We start from the raw sequence: 13,505 nt of genomic DNA on the forward strand, positions 1-13,505 counted from the left end.
CTTAGTGTATTCTTTGGCAATTCAAAACCTTAGTTGCCACTCCTCTTAGCCTTTGAAAATTGGCTCTTAAGTATCTACCCCCACTGCTCAAAGTGGTTAATTATAGAGAGTAGTGGAGTAGGTCTGGTATAGCACAGTTGCCGAGGGATAGCTCCTTTCGGACTTCTTATGGATCAATAATGGTAAAGTAGTAGGCAAGTCTAAAAAGACTCCATTATTAAGTCCAAAGCTCTTGAGGTGTGCACCATATCCCACATACTGGGCTCAAAAAAACCGATAATAGATCCCAGTTCCACTTAACCTAATATAATTAACAAAATCAACCATTTATAGTCTACTTAAGGACCTCTCTTCTTAAGCAAGAAAACAGAAACCAAATACTCTGATACCAATATAATGGAATTGGCCTATTAACTTGAGAGTAGCGGAAATTAGAGAGAGTACTCTTGTGAAATTACTTTGTGAGCATAGCGGATGAACATAATTGATGGTAGAAACATAAACATAGCATTTAGTTAACTTGGCATGAACAATACTTTCTTGCACTTTGCACTTCACACAATGAGAGTGTGTGTGAGTGTGTGTGGGAGAGTATACCCCCTAAGTAGGCCCCCTACTTGCTTTGGTTGACCCCCCCTTGTAGCTCATGCTTGAAGCTCATTGGACCCCTCCGGGCCTGGGCCAATCACAAGCAAGAGTCATACCAAGCAACAAGGGTAGCCTTGGGACAAGTGTCCCCCTTTCCCCTTTGAGAGAGAGGGCTTGATAAATGCTAAAACAATTAATTAAATCCACTAAATTATCATTGGACGCCTTGGAAGGCCAACCAATAGGCTTTAGGCACACCATGAGGGTAACCTAGCTAGGGGCTTGACATGTGTCCTACTTGACCCTTGGGCAAGGGGTGCCCTTTGGGAGAGAGAGTGGTCAAGCAACCACCCCCCCTTCTTGCATGGCTCGCCCCCTTCTTGTAGGGATTCATTTTGACTTTTGTGCCACCTCAAGCCCCTCAACCTTGGGCCTAGTTCTCACCACAAGTTTGGCCCTTAAGCCCCTCAAGCTTGGGTTGGGTTCTCACCTCAAGTACAGCCCTAGCATCTCAAGCATGACAAGCACGTCAAGGATATCAATCATCAAGCACCTCAAGAATCTCAAGCATCTCAATCATCAGGCATTTCAAGCACCTTAAGCTTGGGCCGTCAAAAGGACTTTACACTAACTATTGGAGGTCTTCAATGAAGCTAACCCTAAGGTCTTTATGCTCCATTGGTTAGCCTTGCTCTTTGATAGACCATCTCTCATCTGGACCCCTTTACCATTGGCCCCGTGTTGAGATAGATCTATAAGCACATGTCTATATCTTAACCCTTGGTCCCGTTTATTCTCCCACATTAAATGATCAGTTTAATATGAGAAAATCATTTGGTTTGGTTAGATATTAGATTTTATGACACACACACATCTTCATATAAAAAACAAAACAAAAAATTGATTTCCCAATGGTCTACAAGGATCCTTTCCTTGAGGCATGACTTAGAGCATATTGAGTCAATCAGTGACCCCAAGAAAACCTCCAATGGGTGATGCCTAACCAAAATTAACTTAGATGATTCTCACCAAGCTACGACATGACAATAACACCAAGAGGCACTAACAAGCACCATCTCTTTGCTCATAAGTGACTGGCTCGTGTTTATTACACCTTATTAATAGTCAAAAATCCCATGCATAAAATAAACATTTTATCTATTCATTGTCAGAACCCCCATCCATCATCTAAATACATGGATAATTTTGGCATTCATCCAGGCAATCACAATGGTCTACTAAGTCAATTATCCTACCTTCTCCATTTTTCCCAATTCTTGTTTTTTAAGATCCACCAACAATTATATAATCCATTACTCTCTAGATGTTGGGCCCATGCGGACCAAGCTAAGGCATCTAGCCCAAGTGACTACACCATGCATTTCCATGAGTAACCAAAGAAGCTAGCCTAAGCACACCTAGTCAAATTATAATTTGCATAAAATGCACCTTAATTGGCCTCTCCTACACCTATAGAAAAATTTATATCGCAAATTTGTCCATATGTTTGTAGCTAAGGCACTTCCCTCATATGAATTACCCACGAAAGGGAAGAAGTTCATTTGGACCTAGGAATGTGAATAGACTTTCCAGTGCTTGAAGAAGGCAATCAAAAAGAAGCTAGCCCTTTGCAAACTAGATTGGGTCATAATTTTCCATGTGCATGTGGATGCATCTAATATGGTGATGGGAGCTATACTAGCTCAACCTAATGGGAAGACAGACTATCCAGTCTACTTTGCCAGTCGCCAATTTAGCGTAGTTGAACAAGGATCAGAATGAGCTGGACACTTTTAGTCAAACATTCCAGGTTGGTAGTTATAGTTTAGATCAATCAAGACTTCAGGTCAGACAAGACACACTAAAAGACAAGCCTAAAACTAGAAATGATACTAAACACTGGAGTAAAAAATGGACATTGAAACTGGGAACTAAAATTGGGATTGTATATTCAAAGAAGAACAAGTACAGTTTTGAGACATAACTTCAATGTGTATTTTGGTAATAAGTACCGAGCCAGTTAACAGTCAATCAGAGACCCATTCTGACATCTATAAATAGGGGCCATTACTTCATTTGATGAGGATGCTTTTGGCTAGGATTGAGGGAACTACATGCTATTATACTCTTGAGTCTAGTATCTTGGATCTTACTGTGCTCATGTATTCTCTTGTCGATAAGCTCAAAGAAATCCTTCAACTCACATTGTACTTTGTTTGGTTATCTAATTTGATCTGAATATAATCCAATTCTAGTTCCAGTCTATGTGTCGTTTCCATTTCAATTACTATTTCTAGTTCCATTTTAATATCAGTGTCTTAGTTTGATCTGTCGTCTGAAGTTTGAAGTCTGAACCGACAACTAACTCTTAGCCCAACACTTGAATAGTTGTATGAAGCACCTATGGAATATATAAGGAACCAGGACCAAGTCGATAAAGACTATACGAAGTATGAAGAAGAAGACCCTGAGGATGATGGTGCACATCCCAATTATCAAGGGTTGGATGGGTATATCAAAACATTTCTAAAAAACAAGCAATCAAGTGTACGGTGCACATCGCTAACCAGGTTGCAGATCCAGGCAAGAGCTATGGTGGTGGCAACATGGAAAATGAAGACTGGGAGTAGGCAATGCAAGAAAAGGGTGAGTAAGATGCAATAGTCTCATCCCATAGACTCACAGTCAACTCGAATCTTGAGCCAAAAAAACTCCAACATACTATGGTTCGGAAGCAAAGAAGCTTGGAAAGATAAATATGTAAGTTATTTTTGATTGTGCAAGTTCGGTTTAGAAGATGTTTTAGCTTATGAAACTTTTTTGGTTATTGTTAACTTAGGAAAATATCACTCTCATCCGTCCTACTAGAGAGATGATCAAGTATCGAGAGGGACACATGGAATTTGATACTTGGTTGGAAAACCATCATATCCCTCACAAGCAATTCAACTCAACAATCGGATCTCTATAAATGGTAAGTATAGATAATAAATATTTTAATAATCGTTAATTTGGGTTATTGATCTATCTAATTTATTTTTGGTTGGTGTAGAGTCAGAGCAATCAAACGTATATACCTATGGACGAGGACGAGAAAGAGGACTGCTAGGATGGATATATATTTTCATTGTAGTCTTATTTGTAAATTTTTAAAAGTATTGTTGATCTTTTGTGCTTCAATTTATAAAGTTAAGGTGTGACTTGTAATCTTGAAGTTTATTATTATTATTTTGTACACTTTTCAAAATGCAATTGATATTTGATATGTTTTATGTAGGCAAAAAATAACAATGACAATTTGGGCCACCCAAAATGAGCATCTTTATTTTTGAAAAGCCATATTATAAGTGGCAATATTTGTGGTAATAGTCGCAAAAATATTTTGGCAACTATTACCACACCTATTACTGATAAACCACCATCGGGTGCATTACCGTCACTGTTACCGCTCATGCCAGCTTTTCTCTTTCTATTTTCTTTTGTTAAACCACGACAATGTTGGCGTTTAAAACAAAGGAAAGAAAAACGTGCAAATAACCTCCCAACCGTCCTATATATAGGCCCCTGGCTCTCTTACTCTTAGCTATATATAGACGCCTATACTACAAGTGTGTCCGGCACTTTGTCAGGGCCGTGCCCTCCTAGTCCTACCCTTGGCATGACATTACTCTCTCATTGGAGAAGCGTTTTTGTCCTCGAAAACAAAAGTGGTAAGATCTTCTCAAAAACAGTAATGTTTTCCACAATGGAATCTCTCAGAGGTCCAGCTATTCATGTGACCAGTACATAGTTCAGTAGGAGGTTCACTGAAACCAAGAGAAACATCTTGATTTCCACTTGTCCCTGTGCAACTGTTGGTGTAACCGGCTTAAATTCAACATAATGTGTAAACTCTATTTATACATCACTTGAGTATTGTAAACGAGCTACCACAACTAAGAGGTGTTTAAGTGAATGACCAGGAGTCAGACTTTCTGAAGACACTAGAACATTCAGGAATACCACTTCTCCACTTTTCATGCAAGTGACCTGCTGACATTACTCATCGGCTTGTATTAAGTCCTTGACTTGCTGTCATTTCTGTCAGTAGACAACGCCATCAGAGCTTGTGATCAAGGTTGAAAACTGGACAATAACATGCAAAAACTAAACCTAGTCACAACATGTTTTTTTCCATCATGAGAAGCAAACTCCAAGCTAGAAAGGAAACCTTCCCCATTTGGGTTGCTTCTTGCTAACATATACTCTTAGCATATCCTTTAGCACCAGGTTAATACATGCCAACTACCCATCTGTCTTTAGACGAGTGAGAGCACGTAATGATGTTTCTCCCCAACCATTTACAAACAGTCCTCCAAAAATGCTTGGGAAACGTGGTTTCACAATGACTTGCAAAAATATTTTTGAATCCGTATAATCTATACAGATTGTGATCAACCAACTTGGTGAAAGAGTGAACTTGTTTGGAATAAACGTATATACTTTAGGCAATCTATCTACAAACACCCATATCATGTTCTTGCCTAGTATGGTAGTTGTAGATCCACAATAGATCTCATAGAAATATTGCACCTATGGTGCAATATGCTTCGTAAGCTATTATGTCCATGAATTTGCATGCCGTTCCAAACAAGCGTGTGTTAAGCACTAGGGCCTATAACACTTAGTTTGCATACATTTAACACAAACCATTAGGAAGAGGATGGGGTCTAGGAGGGCCGCTTTATTTTTCATGAGATTATGGAAGTGATTAACATTTTGACAAAGCATGTGTGCAAGAATGGTGGGTGTGTAAGAGAGGTTTAAGAGTGGTCAAAGGATGCACTTCCCCCCCCCCCCCCCCAAACAAGGGGGTGGACAACTTTATGATTTTCAACCTTTCATAACTCTTATATATGATCTCCAATTTAAGCGGAGATTATAGATCTATAATCTACACGCCAAGCTCTTTCTGTAGCTATGTTACATGATATGGTTTTGTCCGCTAGATTTTAAATTTCATTTTGGGGGGAAAATTTGAATTCAAAGAAGCTAGCCGTTTTGCCTATTTGAATTCAAAAGTTGTCCTTTGGTTGCTTAGTTAATAGAAGAGGCTTGACTCCCTTAAATTGCCAAATAAAGAGGCCCTCCTAGAGCCCATTCTCTTCCTAATGCGTATCCGAACCTGCATTTTCATGGCTAGGTTTTTCACGATAACCACGTGAAAACCTTACATCAAAAGTTGACCATAATAGAATGTGAAAACTCAATCACATCTAGGTATCAACAATAAAACATTTTTATTATTTGAACATAGCTGTGCTATATATGCAAACAACCATCCGTTAATGTTGTTTATAATACTTGTAACCTCAACAATTTTGTACGTAGTACCCGACAATTTTTTGCCATTGGAATTGCTCCTAATACTATGTGCTCAAAATAGTTTAATAAATGGATGTGAAAACACTTAAGGACTCTGTTGGACACATCATTAGGAAACAGGCGTCAGTGTCGGTCCGAGAGACTCATATTCTCCACATAATGTGTGGCTTATCGGGAGGCGACGTGCAAAGATAAATCGATTGGTCATGGATTCGAAAGCAAGTGATGTACACAAGTTGATGGGATCTTCTGGGAACCTACCATAGAAAATGACCTATGGAACTACACCAAGGGTATCGAGGCATACTAGCCTGACAATATCTAACATAACGATTTGTATGCTACTCAAACAGCATGCATTGTAGGTATTTGTTTGATTTGGTTATGTACGTGCACGTGCACTAATGTTTGAAAGCGCCCACCAAATAGGCACATCCCATGGCCCATCCCTAAACTCTAAACTCATTAGATTAATTGAATACCAATATTCAATTACAATATTACCAAATTACAAATCAACAAATTAAAGACCAATGATTCAATTACAAATTTACAAATGCCAATTACATCACAATATTAACAAATTCTACTGCGCTGTCTACATTCCATCTTATCCCGCCGTACCTACGACACGTACCGCGAGAAATGGTCCCAATGAGCCTTGAAATTTTTGCATAGGTGCCGTTACTTGCAACGCTATCCTCAACACTAAGTGACACCTATATTTAAAGGGGGGGAAGGGGGTAATGGGATCAAGGGCGGAGAAGTTTACGCACGAAGATCAAAAAGATCGTAGCCGCAGATGTCTACTAAAAAACTAAACCTAGACATGCCCTAAACCTGGACTGTTTAAAAACTAAACCTGGACACGCACTAAACATGGACAACGTGGACAATGCATATCAACTCACAATATTACATCGTAAAAACTTTCAAGGATACACAATGTGCACGCAGGTGAGGTGGTTAGCCCATGTGGCCCTAAACGTGGACCTCGAGGTCATGGGTTCAAATTGCGATGGCATGTCTCGTTTTTCACGTTAGCCACGTTTAGTGCCCCTCATTTTTTCGACGACGAGTCTCGTCTCAAGATCTCGCCCCCAACCCCGACCACATTAAATATGGCAACGCTATCATCAGCTCTATTGACCAGAGCCAGCAGTTTTTCGCGTTAGCCACGTTTAGTGCCCCTCATTTTTTCGACGACGGGTCTCGTCTCAAGATCCCGCCCCCAACCCCGACCGCATTAAATATGGCAACGCTATCATCAGCTCTATCGACCATCGTCTGCTGGCTCTGGTTCAACCACCTCACAAGAGAGCAAGCTGCGGCTGATTAACTAGAGAGCAAACCTAAATTTGCCTGTTGAGCCTGCAATGCTTGACAGCTTGACAGCCTACCGAGCGAGAGAGAAAGGGAGGTGCCTTAGCCGCTGACATTGGTTGAATTTTTTTTCTTTTCTGTCTGAAGCCATTTAGGAGAGCTTCATATCGTTGAATATGAATGTAATTCGTGACCCCGTAATCAGCACAATGCTTCCTTGCGATGCCCTGCAACCAGCGTGTTCCGAGTGATGATATCATATTTTGGACATGTCGAAGAAGTGTCGTGCTTTTGTGAGAGTACCACAATATTTATTTGGCATACGCACTCACCGATATTTAAAATTAATCCATGATGGTCGCTTTTCGAAATGTGTACCATATCACGTGGGTTAGCTCGAGAGGATTTTGTATAGTGTATCACATAATGCAATCTCAAACAACAATGTACTCTCTAAATATCCATTTTTCTGACGTAACACAGCACATGATTGTAATCCAATCCGAAAAGACTCATTTCGCGTTACTCCTCATCGCAAATCATTCGATATTTAAAATTAATCCATGATGGTCGCTTTTCGAAATGTGTACCATATCACGTGGGTTAGCTCGAGAGGATTTTGTATAGTGTATCACATAATGCAATCTCAAACAACAATGTGTACTCAGAAGCCTTGGACTTGAAAAGATGTATACCAACAAATAGATGCATCCCAAACGTGATGTTGCTGATTTATATTGTCGGTTGAATGCAATGCATACAATTGTGCAACTCGTGCTGGCTAATGGTGTAGAGGATATGACGAATACACAGGTGTGAATGAAGAGGGGAGAGACACAGCCCAACCCCAATTTTTGTAAGGAAGCTAAATGGAGGCTACTTCTTCCATCCCTTCTGACGTGTCCTCCTCGTCCTCACGATAATCACCACCATCATCATCATCCTCCTTATCATCATCAGAGGGAGTATCGACGACACAGAGAATGGCAAGGGCTTGCTCCATCAAGGCCGGACTAGTACGAATCATGGTGACACAAAACTGGTGCAGATTGAGCTCACCTCGCCCGCTTGCATCACCAAGGTGAATAATGTCGCGCAGCTCACAGTCTGACATTTGAGGTATGCCCAGCAGAGGTGCATTCTGCTTCAGGCTCTGCAGAGTGATGGTGTGCGAGGAGGGATCCGCTAAAAGATGGAAGCCCTTCTCCAACTCCTGCATCAGGCCATGCTCACCCAAGCGTGCGGCCATGGTTGGTAGGTAATCCTCAAAGGCCAGTCTGTACTCCATTGTATGAAAGCCTAGCTATGACTGAAAGGCAGGGCTCAAATGGTTGAAAGGGCAGACGTTAGGGTTTGGCGATGACGACCGTGGCGAGGCATTCTTGTAGGGATGTAGGAGACGGCGCGGATGAGAGAAGCAGAGTCGAGGAAGGGAGAGGGAGAAATCTTCTGAACACGCATCGTCCGTCTTCACAGCTCAGATCCTGCACATTCTGCGTAGTTTCCTTGCGCGCTGGCTCTGAGAGGGAGAGAGAGAGAACACAATCCTCGCAATTTCCTTGGTCAGCCGCCCAGCCGTGTTTACACACGTGTCCGGACAGGCGGGACATATCTTCTTCTTTCGATGGTGATTCCTTTCCCACTCGTTCACACATTAGTGGCTTCTAATTTATAACAAAATAAATGAAACAAAAATGGTTCAATCCTTGAGAGACTTTTTTTCTTCTAGTGTGAGGAGCATGGCTCAAATCTCACGCTTGCACTTGTAGTAGCTAAGGACCGAGTCGCACCATGTGCGACCAGGGTGAGTGGGGAGGAGGACACCAACATGTCGCACCCACAAGCAAATGGGGGTGAGAAGAAGCAGCTCGAACGAATCGCGCTGCAGTGGAGGCGTTCTATTGGAGGAAATTTTTGTGAAATAAGGAGAGAAAGGCCTCGCCAGAAAAATAGCTTAATACCATGCTTTTTCCAAGTGTTAGTAAAAAGATAGCAGGGTCTCTACAAATTTGGAAGAAAACACGCACTTTCCTTTGTTGGTAATATTCTTTTTGTAAATCCCCGTGCTCACACTGGGTGCGACCCAGCTCTAAGAGGTGGAGTGGAACATCCTTACATTTAAGCGAGGGTGCCCAAAGTCATGGTGTATTCGGATGAGTCTCGAGCCTTCCTTCCCTTTGCAAAGTTTGAAAGATGCTTTTTGCTATGTGAGAGCATCACTAGGGTAGGTGATCTTTTCAAATCGCCCATGGATATCTAAACTAACATACTATGGCGGCTGCGGTTGCCCTGCCACGTGTCGCAATTTAAGCGAAAGTTGAAAGCCACAATAATAGGGTTTAAAAAAATGTTGGCATAGCTGGAAATAGCCGCCGGCGCCTTGCTTGCATTGCAGGCTTACTGCACGCTGCCAAAGAATTTTATTAGTGCGCCAAAGAGTTTTATTAGGCTGCTACGTGATAGAGCCACTACGCGTTATCGCCAAGTGCGGAGAACTCAGAGAGAGAGAGAGAGAGAGAGAGAGAGAGAGAGAGAGAGAGAGAGAGAGAGAGAGAGAGAGAGAGAGAGAGAGAGACGTCGAGCAGCTTGGCGTCTCCATCGCCAAGCCATCCCCTTTCAGGTGAGTTATATGTGTGTGTGTACCTCTGCGTTATTGCTTGCAAGTGCGGACCTGCACTTCTCTCTCTCTCTCTCTCTCTCTCTCTCTCTCTCTCTCTCTCTCTCTCTCTCTCTCTCTCTCTCTCTCTCTCTCTCTCTCTCTCTCTCTCTCTAGGGCGTGAAGAGCTCGCGCGCGTGTGTGTGTGAGCATGTCGCTGTCTCTAGTGGAGCTGTTGTTGCAGCTGAAGCAGAAGAGCGTCCATGCCCTCCTCACCTCTCTCTCACCCGTGTTGCACGCTCTCTCTCTCTCTCTCTCTCTCTCTCTCTCTCTCTCTCTCTCTCTCTCTCTCTCTCTCTCTCTCTCTCTCTCTCTCTCTCTCTCTCTCTCTCTCTCTCTCTCTCTCTCTCTCTGTGTGTGTGTGTGTGTGTGTGTGGAGGCGAAGACACGCACACGTTGCACCCTGTTGTGCTGAAAGGAAGTTGCACCCTACGCCCTGCGCCCTGCTCTGCTGCAAGAGAGTTGCACCTTGATGCTCTTGCGCTATGTGCTGCTGCATCCAAAAGGCAAGCACCAGGTCCTTCATTCAATCAGATATGACATGGCCTACCTTAGGTTGCTTCTGGCACAACTCCAAGGGTAACTCCCCATCTTCTGAGATTTGTAGACGGACGGTCGTAGCAACTAAATTTCTCCGATGCAAGCCTAAGAAATTTGCAGTTTGGGTGTGATTGACTCGTGTTGAACCATTTCCATTGAGCATCATCAAGCATGCAGATCTTTTAAGAGCCAGCTCTGCTGCTGCAGATCATGGAACCTTGACCTGTCGTGTCGCATGGTGTTTTGGATGTTTAATAAAATAGACTGCTCAACTGTAGATTTTGCAAAAATGGGAATGTTCATGAAACTAGGGTGTTGTAGCATTAGCTTGAATATGTCCTTCTTCATGTCTATGTCCATCCCTCTTGTGACCTGCTGCCAACAACTGATAACTGTCTTGGCAGCCTTCTTCTTAATAACATGACTATCACAACACATTTCAACTCCCTTCTTCCTGCTTCTTTCTTCTCGTTTCTTTTCAACCCAATACTCTCTGATCTTAGAAATGGCCACTGATTCTATATCCTTGTTGATGCGCTGCTGGGTGAAAGCATGATTAGGTGATCCAAAAAGTGATATCTTGGACAACACCTTGCATAGGTGAAAAAAAGGCACTTATGCAATTGTTTCTTGGAATTTGAAGTCACTTTATTGCATGTTAATTGGTTTCAAGTTGGCTGCAGTTCATGCTTGCTATCAGCCACCTTTGTAGTTCCCTCTTTTTCCTGGTTTTCATTATCGTCTTCTTCATTTTCCCTCTTTCTGTGGGCTGCAGTGCTTCTCCATTCATCACCTTGCTTCCATGCTGCTTCCCCTTCCCTTGATTCCTTGCTTCTTGTCTTCACATTTTTCGAATGCTTCAACCCTTCTTCCCCTTCCCCTTCACTGCTTCTTCTTGCTTCAATATGGCATCTTCTTCTTCTTCTAAGTCTTCTAATAAGTCTTCTTCTACTCGTACATCTTCTTATTTTGAGTTTCTACATCTGGAATGGAATCCGATGGTTGTAGCAATGACTAGAGCAGCACGAATGACACATGTCGTGAGATTCAACTAGTGCCTCCACCGATTTCATTCAGCCAATGTCATTTGAGCCTCATGAACCCTTTCATAATCTACAACAAAGACACGTGTGTCTCCAAACAAAAAAGATGTCTGTAGAAAACGAGTTGGAAGAGGATCTTTCATTGAGAATGTGATTCACCTATTGGATCAACCACAGGTACATACCTTAGCACGTAGTAAATTTTTTGGTTGATTATAACATAGATTTTACTCTTGTCTATCTATTCTTTTAGAAATGGTATTATTCACCTTACCTAATAGGTGAGAATTTCACCTGGAACATGAAAAGGAGCTCCTATAGGGTAAAACTTTAATTAATGGGTATGCTGTTAGGTGAAGATTTCATCGATTAAGTGAAACTTCTCCTAAAAAATGAAAAGTATTCTTTTAATGTTTTCCTAATAGGTGAAAAATCCACCTGGAACTTAAAATGAGAACCTATAAGGTAAAACATCACTTCTAAAGGTGAAAGTTTTTACTATTAATTTTACCTAGAACATTAAAGGAAGCACCTAAGGTTAAAGCATCGCCTAATAGGTATGCTATTAGGTGGAAATTTCACCTCGTGAGTAAAACTTTTCCTAATAGGTGAAAAGTTTTTCTTTAATACTATGTAATAGGTGATATTTTTGCGTAGAGCCTAAATGTAGCAACTATTAGGTAAAACATTACCTACTAAGGTGAAGGTTTTTCCTTTAGATTTCTCCTAATAAGTGAAATTTTCACCTAGAACTTGAGAAGGAGCACCTTTTAGGAAAAACATCAACTTTTGAGGTGAAAAGCTTTCCTTAATATTTTTCCTAATAGGTGAAAATTAAACCTAGAACTTGAGATGGAGCACCTATTAGGTAAAACGTCACCTATTAAGGTGAAAATTAGAGGTGAAAATTTCACCTAGAACTTGAGATGGAGCAGCTTTTAGGCAAAACCCCTCCATTAAAGTTTCCTTACCACCTAGACTCGATTGCCTAAATCCCATTCATGAATTTATAGGGTATAAGGATGTCTCTTAATCATCTAAACCCCTTTCAAGAACACATAGGCTAATTTTTAACTATGTAGACCCCTCCGATGAAGTCGTATGTACCTTACCTTTTCCAATGTGATACATACTATATTGTAATGAATACGTATTGATTGCACATTTCCCCCCTCCTTTCATTCCCTTTGTTTTGGGGTCATCTACACTGTCCCGCGCTTTGTAATTAATTTATAGAGGTTGATTCAGCCATCTACATACACCTAGAAACATCCAAAATCATCCCCGAAGGTTGACGACGTCCCCTCAGCCAAGGTCCTCTCCAAAACAGTCAAAGCCTTCTTTTCAGCGAGTAAATTGTTTTATTTCAGTTATCATTGAAAGTGCATGCTTGCATAAGCATCAAGTATCTAGTTGTACAGTCGTTGTTTATGCAATCTATATCTTGATGGTTGCTCTAATATCTATATACATTAGACTTTAGAACTAGAATTGTCTCTATGTAGAATTATGCAAAACTAGGATATGGTATAAGGTTGAATTTTTATATATATTGGGGTTTTTCCTACTATATGTTTTTTAAATGAATATTACGCACCTAAAAAATTCTAGTACACAAATACACAAACAACACGTACTGAATACTTGCATACGGTACGTACTAAACCACCTTGGCGAATTCTCAATCACTAACCCATTTTTATCTTGTTTTGACAGGTTGAGCTATATAAATGATTTTTGCAGCAATATCCAAACCTCAAGATTTCCTTGAGGTCCTTCAAAACGATGAAGCCGTTCTTTGTTCGTAAATTGAAGGATAGGTATACATGTTGCTGCATTGAACATGTGCAGATGCTTTTCTTCAAAGATGCATTCAATCAAATGAGGCAGAGTAAATCTGGCCTGCACCTATCCTATAATTGCAGATGTGGTATTTGTCTCCCTTCACCATGCCATGCTCGTTGTGTTTCTAGCCATGCTTCATAGAGTAG

At 41.2% G+C, this 13,505-nt stretch overlaps 1 protein-coding gene across 1 annotated transcript; it reads right to left on the minus strand.

The window, feature by feature from the left end:
- Positions 1-7,983: 7,983 nt before the first annotated feature.
- On the minus strand, positions 7,984-8,798 carry LOC147449922 (calcium-binding protein PBP1-like). The gene has a single exon (XM_086522738.1). The coding sequence runs from the start codon at positions 8,561-8,563 to the stop codon at positions 8,141-8,143; it is 423 nt and encodes a 140-aa protein (XP_086378864.1). The 5' UTR covers positions 8,564-8,798; the 3' UTR covers positions 7,984-8,140.
- Positions 8,799-13,505: the final 4,707 nt, after the last annotated feature.

The sequence above is a fragment of the Adiantum capillus-veneris genome, chromosome 10 (genome assembly GCF_014529385.1).
Source record: "Adiantum capillus-veneris isolate H3 chromosome 10, ASM1452938v2, whole genome shotgun sequence".
Taxonomy (NCBI): Eukaryota; Viridiplantae; Streptophyta; class Polypodiopsida; order Polypodiales; family Pteridaceae; genus Adiantum; species Adiantum capillus-veneris.